The sequence below is a fragment of the Myotis lucifugus genome, unplaced genomic scaffold (genome assembly GCF_000147115.1).
Source record: "Myotis lucifugus unplaced genomic scaffold, Myoluc2.0 scaffold_14, whole genome shotgun sequence".
Lineage (NCBI taxonomy): Eukaryota > Metazoa > Chordata > Mammalia > Chiroptera > Vespertilionidae > Myotis > Myotis lucifugus.
In genome coordinates this window covers 11,493,265-11,510,552 of record NW_005871062.1, presented here as the reverse complement: position 1 = coordinate 11,510,552, position 17,288 = coordinate 11,493,265, and the positions used below count along the sequence as shown (strand labels likewise).

Below are 17,288 nucleotides of genomic sequence, written 5' to 3'. Positions count from 1 at the left end.
AACCACAGAGAGTACCAAACCCTATGTATGTTTTTCGTATACATACAGACCTTTTAACTTAAAGGAAGCAATCACAGCTTCTCTTTGACATATCTAAATTGTCAGCATCATTACTCTTGCACTTTGGAGCTATTATTAAGTAAAATAAGGGTTACTTGAACACAAGCATGTAATGTGATAGTCGATCTGATAGCTAAGACAAATACCAAGTGGCTAACAGGCGGGTTAGCCTATACAACGTGGATACACTGGACAAAGGGGTGATTCACATCCCGGGTGGGATGGCATAAGATTTCATCACACTACGCAGAATGGTGTACAATTTAAAACTTATAAATTTTCAGGAATTTTATTATAGTTTTGGAATTTCTGACAATATTTTCAAACCACAATTGACCATGGGTAACTGAAGCTCTAGATAAGGGGGGACTACTGTATATAACCCTGAACAAGAAAAGAAGCCCGTGGCAGTAGCAGGCTGTAAAGAAATGTAAATCCAAAAATAAGTAAAACCACGCCCGGATGGTGTGGCTCAGTGGTTGAGCATCGACCCATGAACCAAGAGGTCACTGGTTTGATTCCTGGTCAGGGCACATGCCTGGGTTGCAGGCTCCATCCCGGGGGGGGTGGGGGGGAAGGGTGGAGAGAGGGGGCCTTATCCCTTATACTACTACTTAGAAGCAGCTGTCCAGCAGGACTTTGGGGGAGACACTAGCTTCACAGATTTCTGATATGAAAATCAGAGTGACTAGTGTTTCCATTACAGAGAAGATTACAATTTTCTTTACAAGGTCCTTACCCCTGGGGCTTCCTCAATGATCTTCTGATGCCTCCTCTGGACACTACAGTCTCTCTCAAACAAGTACACAGCATTGCCATGGTGATCACCAAACACCTGGACTTCTACATGCCTATTTAAAAGCAAACACTCACGTTAACATACTTTCCTAAGGATAAAAAATATCACATTCCACAAGCCAGACTATTGTCCAAGGTGACCAGGATTCCTCTATTTTTATTTTACACATGATGGGATATTTTTACCTCAAAACAGAGAATATGAATTTAGAAACAGAACTACAGTAAACCTTATAAACACCCAATGAAAAACTTTCCATTTACTGGATGAACATTAAAGAAAAAAAAAGAAATAACTGGGAAATAAGAAAAGACAGAAAACACAAGAGATTATTATAGGGTGTCCCAGAAAAATGTATATACACTTTAAGAGCTGATAGCTCAATTTTTAAAGTGAAATGTACTTAAATAAACACTGCCTTTATAATTATATAAAGTGTGTGTATACATTTTTGGGGGGACACCCTATATTTATGACCTCAGAGTGGGACAAGGTACAAAAAGTGCAAACTGTTAAGGCAAATACTGGTAAAGCTGACTAATTAATAATTATAAGTTATACTCTTATTTCATATATCCTCAAAAATCCAATGAAAACTTTTTTATGATCAGGATATTTTTTTTAAAATCAACTCTTACAGTCTGATTTTTTAAACTATGACAGATTGAAAATTTAAATGTTAAGAAATAAATTAATATGGCTCATTAGTTTTTAAGACTATACTAACATTAAGTCATAAAAAAACAAAAAGGCACTTAAATGTTGAGTATAAAAATAGCAAAATTACGAGAAATCATATTAAGAGTAACCACACATAACACTTATGAAAACAAGGCTAACACAGACCATCTGGTGAATACAAGAAAGCATTCTTCTCAGTAGGCTTATTGTGATATGTTCATACTGTAGTTCACCTCACATATACACCACCATAACACAGAAACGAGTGATCAGCAAATGTTTTCCCCATTGACTAGTTAAAACAAAAACTGTCAAACCTAGAAGAAAATTTTTTAAAAAACCCAGGAAGTCAGAGAAGTGGGGAGGAGGGCATGGAGAGATTAACCAAAAAACTTATATGCATATATGTGTGCCCAGGGACACAAACAATAGAGCTGTGAAGGCCCGGGGGTGGAGGGGGGGTGTGTGGGGGTGGGGGGTGGGGAGGGGCGGTGAAGAGGGGCAATAGGGGGAAAAGGGAGGGACATCTGCAATACTGTCAACAATAAAGAAAAATAACAAAACAAATAAACCAGGAAGTCAGTTCTGGCCATGTGGCTCAGTTGGCTGGATTAATTCCCAGTGAGGGCACATCCCCAGGTTACAGGCTCGGTCCCCGTAAGGAGTGTGCAGGAGGCACCCAATTGATGCTTCACTCGAACATCCATGTTTCTCTCTCTCCCTCTTCCTTTCTCACTCTCTAAAAAAAAAAAAAAAAATCTTAAAAAAAAAACACACAAAAAAAACAAGAAGTCTCGTAAATGTTCTGTTTAGCAGTGGCTCAGAGCTGTTCCTTTCTGTTCATTCCATAAAATACTTCATTAAACCACTTGGGAAAATTAATTTTCTTGATTTATCAGTTCCACTGGATGGGCCATTCGGAAATCTTCCTACCTGTCCAACACAATAGAAGTTGATTTCTTCCTTTTGGATTTGCCTTCTTGACCTTTCCTCCTCTTTTTATTTATCCTTAAGCTAACATCACCAAATACACTCTTCTTCTTATTATTATTTTGAACAAATTGTTAACTGTGAGGTCCTTGTCTAATATTCTTCCTTTATTAGATCTGAGTTTCTAATCTGTACCATTTTCCTTTTCTTTGAAGAACTTCTGTTATTGTTACTTGCAAGGCAAGTCTACCGGTGACAAATTCCCTCAAATTTTGTCTGAGGACATGTTTATTCCTCCTGCATGTCTGAGGGTAATTTCATTGCATATAGAATTCTAGGTTTATGTTTTTTCCTTTCAACATTTTATATAGATTCCACTCCACTTGATTCTTGCTTGCATGGTTTCTGTGAGATGTCTGATGTGCTACAGGAAGTTTCGCCCCTCTGGTTTTTTCCAAGATGTCCTATTTGTCTTTGTTTTCTTATGTTTGAATATAATTTTAAAATTTCTCTGACAGTTATCCTCTTTGATGTCCTCTGAGCTTCCTGGTTCTGTAGTGTGGTGCCTGTCATTAATTTGGGGAACACTTTGGCCATTATTACTTTGAAATAGTTCTCCCATTCCTTTCTTTCTTCTTGTATTCAAATAAGCACGTTACACTTTTAAAAGTTGTTCTGCAGTTCTTAGATAGTTCAGTTATGTTGTATTTGTTTGTTTTCATTCTCACTTCTCTTTGTATTTGTTTGGGAAGTTGACATACGTTCAAGGTCACTGATTCTTTCTCCAGCTGTGTCTAGTTTACTGATTAGTCCATCAAATGCATTCTTCCTTTGTTATGATGTTCTTTATTTCTAGCATTTTCATTTGATTTTTTCTTAAATTTCTATCTCTTTGTTTACATTACCCTCTGTTCTTGCATGTTTACTTGCTCCATTAGAGCACTTAACATATTAACCACTTACTTTAAATTCCATAGATAATCCCAAAATCTGTGTCACATCTCAGTCTAGTTCTGATACTTGCCTTGTACTTCAAATTGTGCTTTTTTTTTTTTTTTTTACCTTTAAGGCTTGGAATTTTTAAAAAAAAAATCCAGATGTGATGGCCCTGGCTGGTGTGGCTCAATTGGTGGAAGCATTGTACAATACACTCCAAAAGGTGGTGTGCTTGATTCCCGGTCAGGACACATATCCAGGGTGTAGTTCCATTCCTAGTCAAGATGTGTGTAGGAGGCAACCAATCAATGTTTCTCTCTCACATGGATGTTTCTCCCCTCCTCTCTTTAAAATCAATTAAAATAAATAGACAAAAAAGGAAAGGAAGGAAAGGAAGGAGGGAGTGCCGGGAGCCGGTCCATCCTTGCTGCTTGACACAGTCGTTGCAGGGAAGAAACATCTGCACAGCATATGTTTCAAGGGATCTGGCGTATATGGCATACTGTTCTTAATATGTTTGCTCCCCTTCTTGGCGCTATGTGTTTTAACCAAGGTCACCTCTCTGAGAAAGGTTGTTTCCCCAGGTAGGGATTTTCCCCTGAAGTTAGGGAGGGAATAAAATCCCTTAACTAAGTGCCAGGCGGGTAGTTAATCACTTTAACTACAATCACGCTTAAGCTACATAATCTTTACTCCCTGGAATGGAGATAAGAAACACCCTAACCTTTGGAATAGAAATTGACAGGATTAAAATCAACTGGCATAAATACAGATGTAACAAGACAACAAAAGACAGAACCTAGAAACAGAACCTAAAGACAGAACCTAGAGAGAGAACCTAGGGAGAGAACATGGCAAAAGATCCTGGACAGGACCTGGCTACAGAACTTGGCTGGAGAACCTAGACAGAACATGGCAGACAGAACCTGGCTACAGAACTTGGCTGGAGAACCTAGACAGAACATGGCAGGAGAACCTGGATAGAACCTGGCTAAAGAAGCTGGAGAACCTAGCGAGAGAACATGGCACCAGAACTTGGTTGGAGATCCTGACCAGAACTTGGCTGGAGATCCTGACCAGAACCTGGCTACAGATCCTGGCTAGAGATCCTGTCTAGGCTGCTGATCAACTGAAGGTTGTCTCCGTGTCATTCCTTCTTCGCCGACTCCGTCCACACCTTTGGGGACCCCTGAACCTGCTGGGGTTGGACCCCAACAAGGAAGAAAGGGAGGAAGGGAGGGAGGGAGGAAACCAGATGTGATGTATCCCATACCAGGAACTGAGGTACAGACCTTCAATGTTTAATGTTAATCAGTTTGGAGGCATGTTGTGTTTAATGTTTGCAGCAGCTGTCGGTGCCAGAGCCTTCACTTTCCTCCAATGTCCTTGGTTTACTTTTCTTTCTCCTGTTGTCTTGGGGCTTCAACAAGAACTGCTTTCTGGACAGAGTCTGCGTCCTGCACTTCTTTCAGTTGGAACCCTCTGTGATTACACGGGAGCCCTGGTGACATGGCAGGGTGTAGGGCAGGGAAAACACTCTATGATCTTATGATTAAATCTCAGTTTCAGTTGGCCTGACCCTGTGCCTCAGCAGTGTTTCCTCACACTTTTCACCCTTAGGTACAGTGGGCAGGTTAGAGGTTAGACTTGGCCGGCTGCCCTTCCCCCAGGACAGAAAGGGGTCTGGCAGTTTCCCTGGGAGTGTTGGCCTTGGTTTCTGAGAATAGACTGCTCTGGGCCTATTTCAGAAGGTTACTTTTCTACCCCCAAACCCCAAATTTTAAGAAATGTTGCTTAGATTTTCACTGTGAGAACTTGGTGGGATTCCTGGCAATAAAACGAATGAAAAGTTGGGAGGCCACCCTAACACTGGGGCTTAAGGATTTTCTCACTATCAAGCTCATCCACAATCAACCTCCAGCAATTTGTCAAAATTCCCATTTCAGTGTCCCTGTAAGTTCTCGGCTCCAGCGGCTTCTGCTGCCGGCAGGCGGATCCTGACTCTGCTTCGTGGTACTCACATGCCTGCCCAGACTTCGGGGTGGCTTCCCTGTGCCCTCAGTTCTCTTCTGGCTCTAAGTCACTGACTTTCATTCTGTCCAGCTTTCTACTTGCTCTTCAAATGTAACAGCTTCCAAGCTCTTCCCATGCTGAAGCTGAACAACCTGATTTTCAAATCACAATGATAAAAGTCTACCTTCTCCAGACCCTCCCTTATCTTTCAGCTGTTCCAGAGAGGACAGCACTGTAGCAGGGGCTCCAGGTTCAGGAAGGAACGTGCTGGGGCCACACCAAGAGCAGAACACAACACAGTTTTTATTCTGAGGTCTCAAAACTTGGCTACGTGCAAAGGAAGATCACTGAGGATCTGTGTTTTCCGTTTTGATTCTGTAATCACCAAGTCACTTGTGTCCTTTGCCTTTTGCTGACTCATCTTTTCTGCTGCTTACCATAACGTAGAGGATCTGGAGCACCATCTCAGAACCAGTCCTAGCCGCTCCAGCCAGCCACTGGGGGTCTGGCTAGATGCTGGTAGGTGGACACAGCTGGATTCTATTAGGAATGCTTTGATATTTTCTAAAAGTTCTAAAGTTGTTATTTTCCTAGTGACATTTTAAATTCACATAGATTATTTATTGACTATAAAGTGAGGACGGAATCCGGGTTCTCTTATTACCCTCCAAATAGTACACTTTGAAGACCATTTTCTGTCCCAGCCTTTCAGATAAACACAGTAACTGATCAGATCTAGAAAACATCTTGTATGTACTTTTCTCAGTTGCCAGCATCATCTTGACAATTTTCTCACACTCCATTAATTCAACAGGTAGCGCTGAAACCGGTTTGGCTCAGTGGATAGAGTGTCGGCCTGCGGACTGAAAGGTCCCAGGTTCGATTCCGGTCAAGGGCATGTACCTGGGTTGCGGGCATATCCCCAGTAGGAGATGTTTCTAACTCACTATCTCTCTCCCTTCCTCTCTGTAAAAAATCAATAAAATATATTTAAAAAAAAATTCCACAGGTAGCTATTTAGCAGGATATGACATACTACATTCAGTACAATTATCATGATATTAAAATATTATTACTAGAAAATATGGCACAGAAATATATAGAAATATTAATATACTTAGAGAACGAGATTATAAGTGACTTTGTTTTCCAACTCCTGTATTTTCCAAAAATTTGTAATGTATTCACATTACTTCTATATTTAAAGAAATATTATTGATGCCTATCATGAAGAAAGTAGTATGCCAGGTAGTAATATATAGGGGAAAATGAAAAAGAAATATACTAGCAGGTCCTTGATTCCCAGGAGTTTCCCAGCTATTGGAGGAATAAATTACAATGTGAAGTAATATGTAGCTAACATTTCACAAGGAAAGAATTCACAGCTTCAAAAAATGTTGGAGCATGGAGTTACAGTCACTGAAATAGCTAGCAGCTAGCTGATGTGTCCACAGCAATCTAACTCCAGAGTATGCTCCTTGGAGAGTCGGCCTGTTCTTCTGGAAAGATGCTGTAGGAGGGAGTTCTGGTTTATCTTAGATTCTCCTCTGTCTTTTCCTGGCTTCCCACTAGCAGGCGGCATTATGTTATGTGCTCCTAATCAACTGGCCGATTTTAAGGTTGACTTTTCTTTTTTTTTAACAAACTCTAAAGGAATTTAATTTACTGTGCCATGTTCAGGGACAGTTCTAAGCTTGTATGGTCTGAAACAAAAACTATTTGGGGGCCCTCTTTAAAAAGAAGACACAATTAGGTACTGGAACTTGGAAGAGGTTCATGCAAGGGAAGCTTCAGCTCATTACCTTCAAGGTAAATCCCTCTCTGGTCTTTATCAGGTCACTGGACATACAGGATAACTATATCTACATCTGTAGCTATATAAATGACCAAAAAGTCTATGAAACAGGAAGCTTTTATACTCAGTACCTTATTTTAAGCAATAGGCATAAAAAGAAAACTCCAGAAAATAAAAATTAGATATTTACACGGCATTTGTTATTGTGGTACCTGGAGTAGCAGTTTAGTGCAGTGGCTTAGAGTGTGAATTTTAGAGTCAAACTGCCTGGGTTGAAATCCAAGCTCCACCACATCTTAGCTGGGAGACCTCAGGCAAGTTATCTGATGTGACTATTCTGTTGCTCAGTATCCTCACCTGCAAAATGGGAATACTACCCATCTAAAGGGGTTCTTGCAAGAATTAGAATTTGGACAGCAAGATTAGTTAGTATATGTAAAATATTTAGGACCCAGCATATGGTGAGTGCAATAAAAGTGTGAGCTGTTAGTATTATTTGTTAACACATTCACTTACAATTATAATTCAATTGGGTAACTATTTCCATTTTCTGAACATCTCAACTGATGCTTACAGAGTTCTGTAAAATATAGCTTAATTTCTTTTTTGTTTTTGTTTTTAGAAAGGTGACTTGGGCACATAGGAACCTAAAGATAGATGAGGTGTGATTGTGCTAGTGTGCTCTTGAAACACATTGGTTAATCCTCACCCAAGGATATTTTTCCCCCATTGATTTTTAGAGAGAGTGGAAGGGAGGGAGGGGGGGAGAGAGAAACATCGATGTGATAGAGACATCAATCGGTTGCCTCCTGCACACGCCCTGACCGGGCCAGGATCTGGCCTGCAACCTAGGTACATGCCCTTGACCGGGAATTGAACCCGGACCATTGGGTCTACAGGCCGACACTCTAACCACTGAGCAAAACCAGCCATGACAATATAGCATAATTTCTTACAGGAATTTTTTTATTTTAAAAAGACCTTAAGTTACAACAAAAAGTAATGGATTGAATGAATTAACGACATCTCAATATTATGGAACCAATATTAAGGTCAACAAAAAGAATGAGATCTATATTTACGAACATGGAAAGATCTCTGATATAATATTAACATGCAATATTATATAAGACTTGATTCACTGTTCTGTATGTATGTTGTATTCTGTTTGTATATGTATAAATGTATCTATTCACATAGAAAATGCCTGGAAGTATGCATACCATAACATTATAGTGGGTACATCAGGGGTGGGATTGGGGAATGTATGTACTTATGTCCTACTAGAACTTTGTATTTTATATAATGTGTGTGCATTTTTTATAATTTAAAAAATCTGAGTCAGAAAATAAAAAAGCTAACCCCACCTTGGAGTGTCCACAAACTTCTCAATCAGCATAGCGTCATCATTGAAAGACTTCTTCGCTTCCCTCCGGGCTGATTCCAACTGTTCTTGAAATTCTTTTTCCGATCTAGCGATCCTCATACCCTAAGGTGAAAGGTAGATTTGACGACAACATAAATAAAACAAAGGAGAGTAGCCGGAAATGGAAAACATGAGCACGCACAGTCTTACTTTTCCTCCTCCACCACGGACGGCTTTGATCATGACGGGGTAGCCGATCCTCCCAGCATGCTCTCTGAGGCACTGGTCTGTCTGGTCCTCACCGTGATAACCTTCCACAACAGGCACTCCAGCAGCAGCCATTATGGATTTGGATGTACTTTACAATAAAAAAGCCCAAGATACCCAAATTCTATGAAATTTCATACAAGAGAAACAAATACAGACCAGTCTACAAAATATAATGGAGCTTTTCATTTTATGTTTAACTTTTTCTTTTTTATTGAATTTATTGGGGTGATATCAGTTAATAAAATTTTATAGGTTTCAGGTGTATAATTCTATAATACATCATCTGTATTATAATGGAACTTTTCAAAGAAAACATCCCATAGATAAAGAAAAAACTATAGTCTGAGATAACAAATATTAATGCAAATATGAAAATATCTGTTGATTTCCCTCAATCCAATTTTTCATGTGGTAACTCATCCTACCTTGTTTTTATCCCCCCGAAAGAATTAGCATGTTGATTAGAAATACTAATTAGCTGAGTATTTTTCTGAAGTGGCAGATAAACAACTTATGCCTAAGACAACAAAAGTGTATTATTAGCATGTCTATTATAGGTAAAATAAACCATTTCAATTGATCTTATTTAAAAAATATACACTCATACCTCTTTATACCCATGTCCCTAATTGCAGACGAGGGAGGACCTATAAAAATAATTCCTTCTTGCTTACATAGTTCAGCAAATTCCATGTTTTCTGAAAGAAAACCGTACCCAGGATGGATAGCCTAGAAGCGAGAAATGAAAAGACAAATTTACCAGCACACCACTGGCAAAGTGGGTTGCAGGCGGCATCACTTTCCTGTGGGGAGGCCTCCCTGTGCTGGTGATGCCTACACTACGCTATCAAAGCCTGTTTCCAAGCAGACATCTGAAACACTCACACTGAAGTTCTGAACCAGAAGAATCTGTATTTTTTTTTATTGTGGTAATAAATACATGAGATAAACCTCTATTTTAACCACGTTGACGTGCACAATTCAGTGGCATTAAGCACATGCACCAGGCTGGGCAACCATTACCACCAACCATCTCCAGAACGCCGTCATCACCCCACACAGAAACTCTGTGCCATTAAACACTAACTCCCCACTGCCTGGTAATGTTCCGTCTCACAAATTTCACTTTCCCTCTCTATGACCTTGTTTATTGTAGGAACCTGATATAAGTGGAATTGTACAAACTTACCCTTTTGTGTCTGGCTTATCTCACGGAGCAGAATGTTTCCCAGGTTCATCCATGTAGTAGCATGAATCAGAATTTCATTCCTTTTTTAAGGCTGAATAATAGTCCCTGTATGTATATATTCGACACTTTGTTTACCACTCACCTGTTGATGGATGAGGATTGTTTCCACCTTCTGGCTATTATGAATAAAGCTGCTATACACATTGATGTGCCCATATCTCTCTGAGTCCCTGCTTTAAGTTCTTATAAGTATAAATCTACAAGTGGAATGGATGGATCAGAGGAATCTGTATTTTAATTTATAATAATACTGCTTTTAGGGTAGAATGTCAAGGAGGATAAATAGGAGTAAAGGTAATGGGGATTTCTTGACTCTGCCTTCATATAGAGCTGGCTTAGAACTGAAACTGTGGAACCCACAAGCTGAGACGAACACACTACCACAATCACACCCCATCTATCTTCAGGTTACTATGTGCCCATGTCACCTCTCTAAAAAGATAACTAAGAAGCAAACAAAAAGTCATATGCTAAATAAAGCCTGTATATACTTTAGTGAAAGAGGACTACCTCAGACTTTTGCCTAGTTACTTGCAAGTTCCTCAGAGTTTTAACAAATTTATGTATCTGGCTTTCTCGCTCACCAAAGGGGACAATCGGTGACCCAAGAACAGTGTGTTTTCTTAGGGCAAACATGCCAACAGCAAAGAGGGAAGACAGGGAAGCAAACAGTTGCAGCTCAGATTGTTTAGTGAGGGATGAAGCAACTCGGTCTCCCACTTCAGTAGCCCTCAGGACATTTGCTCTTCTAAAATAATAATTATAACCAACTGAATATTAAAAGAAAGCTCTGCCAACCCTATTTCAAAATAGTTGCGCTTAAAGGACATTTCAACATTAAAGCAGTTAGCTTCCAATGTCTGGGAAACTCATGTGAATAGAAAAACCCCTATCTTACTGATGGCAAACAACAAAATGCTAAATACTGAATAAAATGCGACACGTCACATTTTGATGTCAGTTTGGAATTTTGTTTCTTTCAAACCAATGCTCAATTTCAGACATTTCCTATGAAATGGTCAAATGTTACTTATGCTAGGCACACTGAAAAAGATCTACACTCCGTCCTCCCTGGTTTATAAACAGCTTTTTCTTTTTTAGGTATGATTTACATATATAACATTCACCCATTTATAGTTTCATGAATGTAGTAAATTTATACAATTGTGCAACTATTACTACAATCCAGTTTTAGAACACTTCTTTCACTCAAAAAAGTTCCTGTGTGCCCATGTGCATACCTAATTAATTCTTACTTCTAGAACCAAGCAACTTACTGACCTGCTGTCTCTATAGTTTCACTTTTTTTTAAAAGAAATTTCCTAGATATGTAATCATACAGTACACATAGTCTTATGTGTCTGACTTCTTTAACTTGGTGTAATTTGGGGGGGAGGGAAACATTTTAAATATATTTTTTTATTGATTTCAGAGAGGAAAAGAGAGGAAGAGAGAGAAACATCAATGATGAGAGAGAATCATTGATCAGCTGCCTCCTGCACACCCCCTATTGGGGATCAAGCCCGCAACCCGGGCATGTGCCCTTGACTGGAATCGAACCCAGGACCCTTCAGTCTGCAGGCCGACGCTCTAGCCACTGAGTCAAACTGGCCATGGCACTTAGCGTAATTTTTTGAGGTTCATCCTTGTTAATTGTCTGCATCGGTAGTTTATTTCTTTTTACAGAATTGATTCCACTATGATATGCTACATTTAGTTCATGATTTCATTTAGATTTTTTTTCCAGTTTGGGGCCATTATGAATAATGCTGTTATGAACATTCATACAAGCCTATTTTTCGTTTCTCTTGGATAAATGCTCAGGAGGGCAACTGTTGGGCCAAAATATGGTAAGTATATGTTTAAATTTTTAAGTTTTCTAAAGAAGTTGTCCTATTTTGCATTTCTACCAGCAATAGCTGATGGTTCCAAGTTTCTCCAAATTCCTGCCAAAACTGATTATCTGTCTTTTATATTTATAACATCCTAATGAGTGTGAAATGGGATAGAACTGTGGTTTTAATGTCAATTTCCCTAATGACTAATGATATTGAGTATCTTTTATTGGGCTTATTGGCCATTTGTGTATCTTCTTTGGTGATGTGTCTATTCAAATCTTTGCCCATTTTCTTCAGTTGGGTTGTTTGAGTTGTAAAGTGTTCCTCAAAAACTCTGGATACCACTCTTTATCAAATATATGTTATGCATATATTTTCTCCTAGTCCACGGTTGATTTTTTAAGTTCTTAATGGTTTCTTTTGAAGAGCAAAAGTTTTAAATTTTGGTGAAGTTTATTTATAAATTTTTCCTTTTATGAATCTTGCTTATGATATTATATTGAAGAAATTATTGCCTAACACAGTGGTTCTCAACCTGTGGGTTGCGACCCCTTTGGGGGTCAAACGACCCTTTCACAGGGGTCGCCTAAGACCGTCCTGCATATCAGATATTTACATTACGATTCATAACAGTAGCAACATTACAGTTATGAAGTAGCAACGAAAATAATTTTATGGTTGGGGGTCACCACAACATGAGGAACTGTAAAGGGTTGCGGCATTAGGAAGGTTGAGAACCACTGGAACCCTCTCCAAGATTTTCTCTTATGTTCTCTTCCAGAAATTTTATAGTTGTAGGTCTTTCATTTAGGTATATGCTACATTTCAAGTTATTTTTGTTTTTCATGAAAAGTGTAAGGTAAGAGTGTAGGAACTAGACTTTAGGTTCATCTTTTTGCATATAGATAGCCAATTGTTCCAGCACCATTTGTTGAAAAAACCACCTTTCCCCTATTATATTACTTTACCTTTATTCAAAAATTAATTAACCATAAATGTGCAACTTTCTATTCTGTTCCACTAACCTGTATATTTATCCTTCTGTTAACACACTGTTGGTTACTGTAGTTTTATAATGAGTTTTGAAATAGAGGGTCTAAATCCTATACCAAACATGTCAAACTTGCGGCCGGCAGGCCGCATTCCTCGTTAAATGCCCTACACATTTGTTAGTCTTTTCAAACTTGTTTTAACTATATACTAGGCCTTTAGCTATTTGAGGAACAGGCTTGTCAATTTCTATAAAGTAGCCTGTTGGGATTTTGATATAGAGTGAATTGAATCTATCAGTCAATTTGGAAAGAATTGACATCTTAACAAATATTGAGTCTTCCAATGATTTATCTACCTACTTATTTAGGACTCATTTAATTTTGCTCAGCAATGTTTTAGTCTTCAATACTCTGGTCTTGAACTACTTTTGCTAACTTTGTTACTATTTGATTTTGATGATACCATTTCTGACTGTAACTGTTTCCTTAATTTCATTTTCAAAGTGTTGCTAGCTTCCCTTCTTTTGAACAGATATTAAATTGATAGAAGTGTGATGAGCTAGATAAATACTCTCCCTTCAAACTAAAAAGAAAAGCAGCTATCTACTTGTGAATATATCGAGTTCAATCACACGTTCTGGGAGTGACCTCAAGAAGTTTAATTTCTCTTAAGAAGAATAGCTTACTATATCCAAACCACAGTATTCTTGGGCATCTGAATGGATTAAAAAAGAAAAACTAGCAATACTACTACCACCAGTGGGCACTTTCCCTACCCATCAGGCATATATTTAGCTGCCAATTCACCCTGTTGGTTCACAAAATTGCAAGCCTGTTTGGTTTGTTCATTCCATATTAATGTTTTTAACAGGAAAGATAGAAACTGGGAATGGCTAAAAATAGAAAATGTATTCTCTAAATAATAAGTAATTTTGTGAAAATTGGGCAACACGTTTACTTTTGTATTGTATATCTCTTCATCACCCTCACCTGTGCAGCAGAGATCTTGGCCACTTGAATGATTTTCTCCATCGATAGGTAGCTCTGCTGAGAGGGAGCAGGACCAATGAAATGCGCTTCATCTGCCTGTTTAACAAATGGCATATGTTTAGAAAACCACAGACCTAGTACTCTACATAGGACTGCTTCAGGGACATAGAAATAGAGGCAGAAATAGAAATAGAAACATAGAAATGCTGGCTCCCCAAGAATAATACAAAAGTACCAGCTCATAGCTATGCTATTAAAAATAAGCCACTGTGGCCCAGACGGTGTGGCTCAGTGGTTGAGCATCGACCTATGAACCAGGAGGTCATGGTTCGATTCCTGGTCAGGGCACATGCCCAGGTTGTGGGCTCAATCCCCAGTCGGGGGTGTGCAGGAGGCAGCCGATCAGTGATTCTCTCTCATCATTGATGTTTCTATTTCTCTCTCCCTTTCCCTTCCTTTCTCTGAAATCAATAAAAATATATTAAAAAATAATCCATTTTGAAATCTTTTGCATTAGGAGAATGTCAAAACTTGATTTTTATGTATAATATATGTCACACACTAAAGTAAAATGAAAGTGGCAACAGGCATTCACAATATGAGACAGAACAGTGGCTAGAAAGCTGCATGGGCCTACTACGTAAAGCTGGAAGGCCAAGCAAAACTCATCACGGTGGACTTGTCAGTGCTTGGGGATTTGCTGTGGACGTAACGAAGGACGACAGCTGAATTCACCCAGGCCTGGGTTCTGTCTAAGGGATAAAGCTAGTTATAATTGCTAACACTTACAAACCTTGGGGGAGGAAGGTCCCTGTAGTTATAATTTTCCAGTTAAGCCAAGTCTCTGAAACACTGAGTGACTTGTCTAAGACCCTTGGCCAGTAAGTAGTAGTTGCTAAAACTAGAATCGTGATCCTTTTCCTTGCACATCAGGGATGTGGACAGGAGCCCCTTAAAGTGTGATCTGTGCATCAGCCACCTTCTGTGAACTGCTTTAACCAATCCTATTGACAGGACCTGGCCTGTAAATCAACTACATCACAGAGTATTCTGTTTAGTTCCACTGGTGACTTATTTGGAAAATGTCCCCAAAAGGAATTATTAGTGAGCAGCTGAACTTACCTACTGCACACTGTTAACACTAGCAAATACAAACTGTCAAGAACTAAAACACTGACACACTAACAAATATGATCACTTACAAAATCTGATTTCCAGTTTTTAGCAACATACCATATCCACATGCATGGAGTTCCTGTCAGCCTCACTGTAAACAGCCACGGACTGTATACCCATTTTTTTAGCTGTTCGCATCACCCTGCAGGCGATTTCTCCTCTGTTGGCAATGAGGACTTTGGTAATGTTGCATCCTAAAACACCATAAAAAATCATACAAAAAATATTTCTGGGGAGCAACGAATAAAAAGGCAAAATAAATATTTTTATGATATTAACAAGCTGATAAATATTTATGTTGGTAAAATCAGCAAAGCAGAGCCTAAAATAACCATTTTAACTAATGTTAGACAGTGCATTTCTTGTCATTGTAATTCAAGATATCCTTATTAACACAAACTCTTAAATTACTCAGATTTTTCAACTTAAAATAAAATTAAAAGATGCTTGTTATGCCAAAGATCAAAATAGCTTTAAAAATCATAGTTAATAATCTTTTAAAAATTTTGTTTTTCAATTACAGTTGACATTCAACATTATTTTATACTAGAGGCCTGGTGCATGAAATTCATGCACTGGGGGGGCAGGGGGCGGGTCCCTCAGCCTGGCCTGTGCCCTCTCACAGTCTAGGACCCCTAGGGGAATGTCTGACTGCCGGCTTGTGGCTGGATGGCCTTCTGCTGCTGCACAGCCTGCTGCTTGAGCTTCAGCAGCTGCTGCATGTGCACAGGCTGGGCCACCATGGTCTGTCCTGCGAACACCATCGAGTGGGTGACTCAAGCGCGGAGGCAGGCTCACCCTGAGTTCCCTGAGTCACTGAGTTGTTCAGACTGACTGCCTTCTACAGAGAATGGCACCAGGATTGGGCCTAAGCCGTCAATCGGACATCCCTCTGGCAGTCCGGGACCCCTCAGGGGATGTAGCAGTGCGCCAGCGGCAGGTGGCCAGGGAGGAGCCCAAATCGGGGCCAGGTGCCATGTCACTTGCACACTCATCACAGCCCACTGCACCTGCTTTCACCACTCAGTAGTGCTGCTGCAGAGTTGGGAGAGGCTCCCAACAGTGTGGCAGCTGCGCTTGCCAGGCATGAGCCCGGCTTCTGGCTGAGTGGCACTCCTCCTGTGGGAGCACACTGACCAACAGGGGGCAGCTCCTGCATTGAGCATCTGCCCCCTGGTGGTCAGTGCGCATCATAGTGACCGGTTGTTCTGGTCATTCCACCGAAACGGTCGCTTAGCCTTTTATTATATAGATTAGTTTCAGGTGTACAGCATAATGGTTAGACAATTATATAATTTACAAAGTGATCCCCTGATAATTCCAGTAATCACCTGGCACCATACATAGTTAATTACAATATTATTGACTATGTTCCCTATGCTACACTTTACATCCCCATGACTATTTTGTAACTACCAATTTATTCAGACCTCTTAATCCTTTTACCTTTTTCACCAAGCCCTCCAACCCCGGCGCCTACCTCCCACCATCTGGCAACCATAAGTTTGTTCAATGCATCCATGAGTCTGTTTCTATTTTATTTTTTCTTTAGATTCTTTACCTGACATTTGTTTTCCTCTGTTGGACTTATTTCATGTAGCATAATACCCTCTAGATCCATCCATGTTGTTGCAAATGGTAATATTTCATTCTTTTTTATGGCCCAGTAATACTCCATTGTATATATCTAACCACTTCTTCTTCACCCACTTGTCTACTCATGGATAGCTGGGTTGCTTCCATATCTTGGCTATTGTAAATAATGCTGCAATGAACATAGAGGTGCATATATCTTTTCAAATGAATATTTTGGGTTTCTTTGGATATATACCAGAAATGGAGTTGCTGGGTCATAACTTAGTTCTATTTTTCATTTTTTTAGGAAGCTCCACAGTTTTCCATAGGGGCTGCACTGATTTGCATTCAAACATTGTACGAGGGCATTCCCTTTTCTCAACATCCTCCCCAACACTTGTTTGTGGATTTATCGATGACAGCCATTCTGACAGATGTAACATTCATTATTTTTAATTTACATTCTCTGATAATTTATGACATTGAGCATCTTTTCATATGTCTAGTAAACACCTGTATGTCCTCTCTGAAGCAGTGTCTATTCAGGTCCTCTGCCCATTTTTTAAGAGGATTGTTTGTTTTTCTGATGTTGAGTTGTATGAGTTCTTTATAAATTTT

General features: G+C 39.4%; 1 protein-coding gene across 1 annotated transcript in view; it reads right to left on the bottom strand.

The window, feature by feature from the left end:
• MCCC1 (methylcrotonoyl-CoA carboxylase 1) overlaps positions 1–17,288 on the bottom strand; it is a 55,245-nt gene that overhangs the window by 28,016 nt on the left and 9,941 nt on the right. Inside the window, exons 3-8 of the mRNA XM_006084871.3 lie at positions 15,153–15,289; positions 13,920–14,015; positions 9,458–9,579; positions 8,791–8,938; positions 8,582–8,703; positions 800–911 (exon numbers count right to left, since the gene is read on the bottom strand). Coding sequence (XP_006084933.2) covers positions 800–911; positions 8,582–8,703; positions 8,791–8,938; positions 9,458–9,579; positions 13,920–14,015; positions 15,153–15,289 — 737 coding nt within the window. The remainder of the gene's footprint in view (positions 1–799; positions 912–8,581; positions 8,704–8,790; positions 8,939–9,457; positions 9,580–13,919; positions 14,016–15,152; positions 15,290–17,288) is intronic.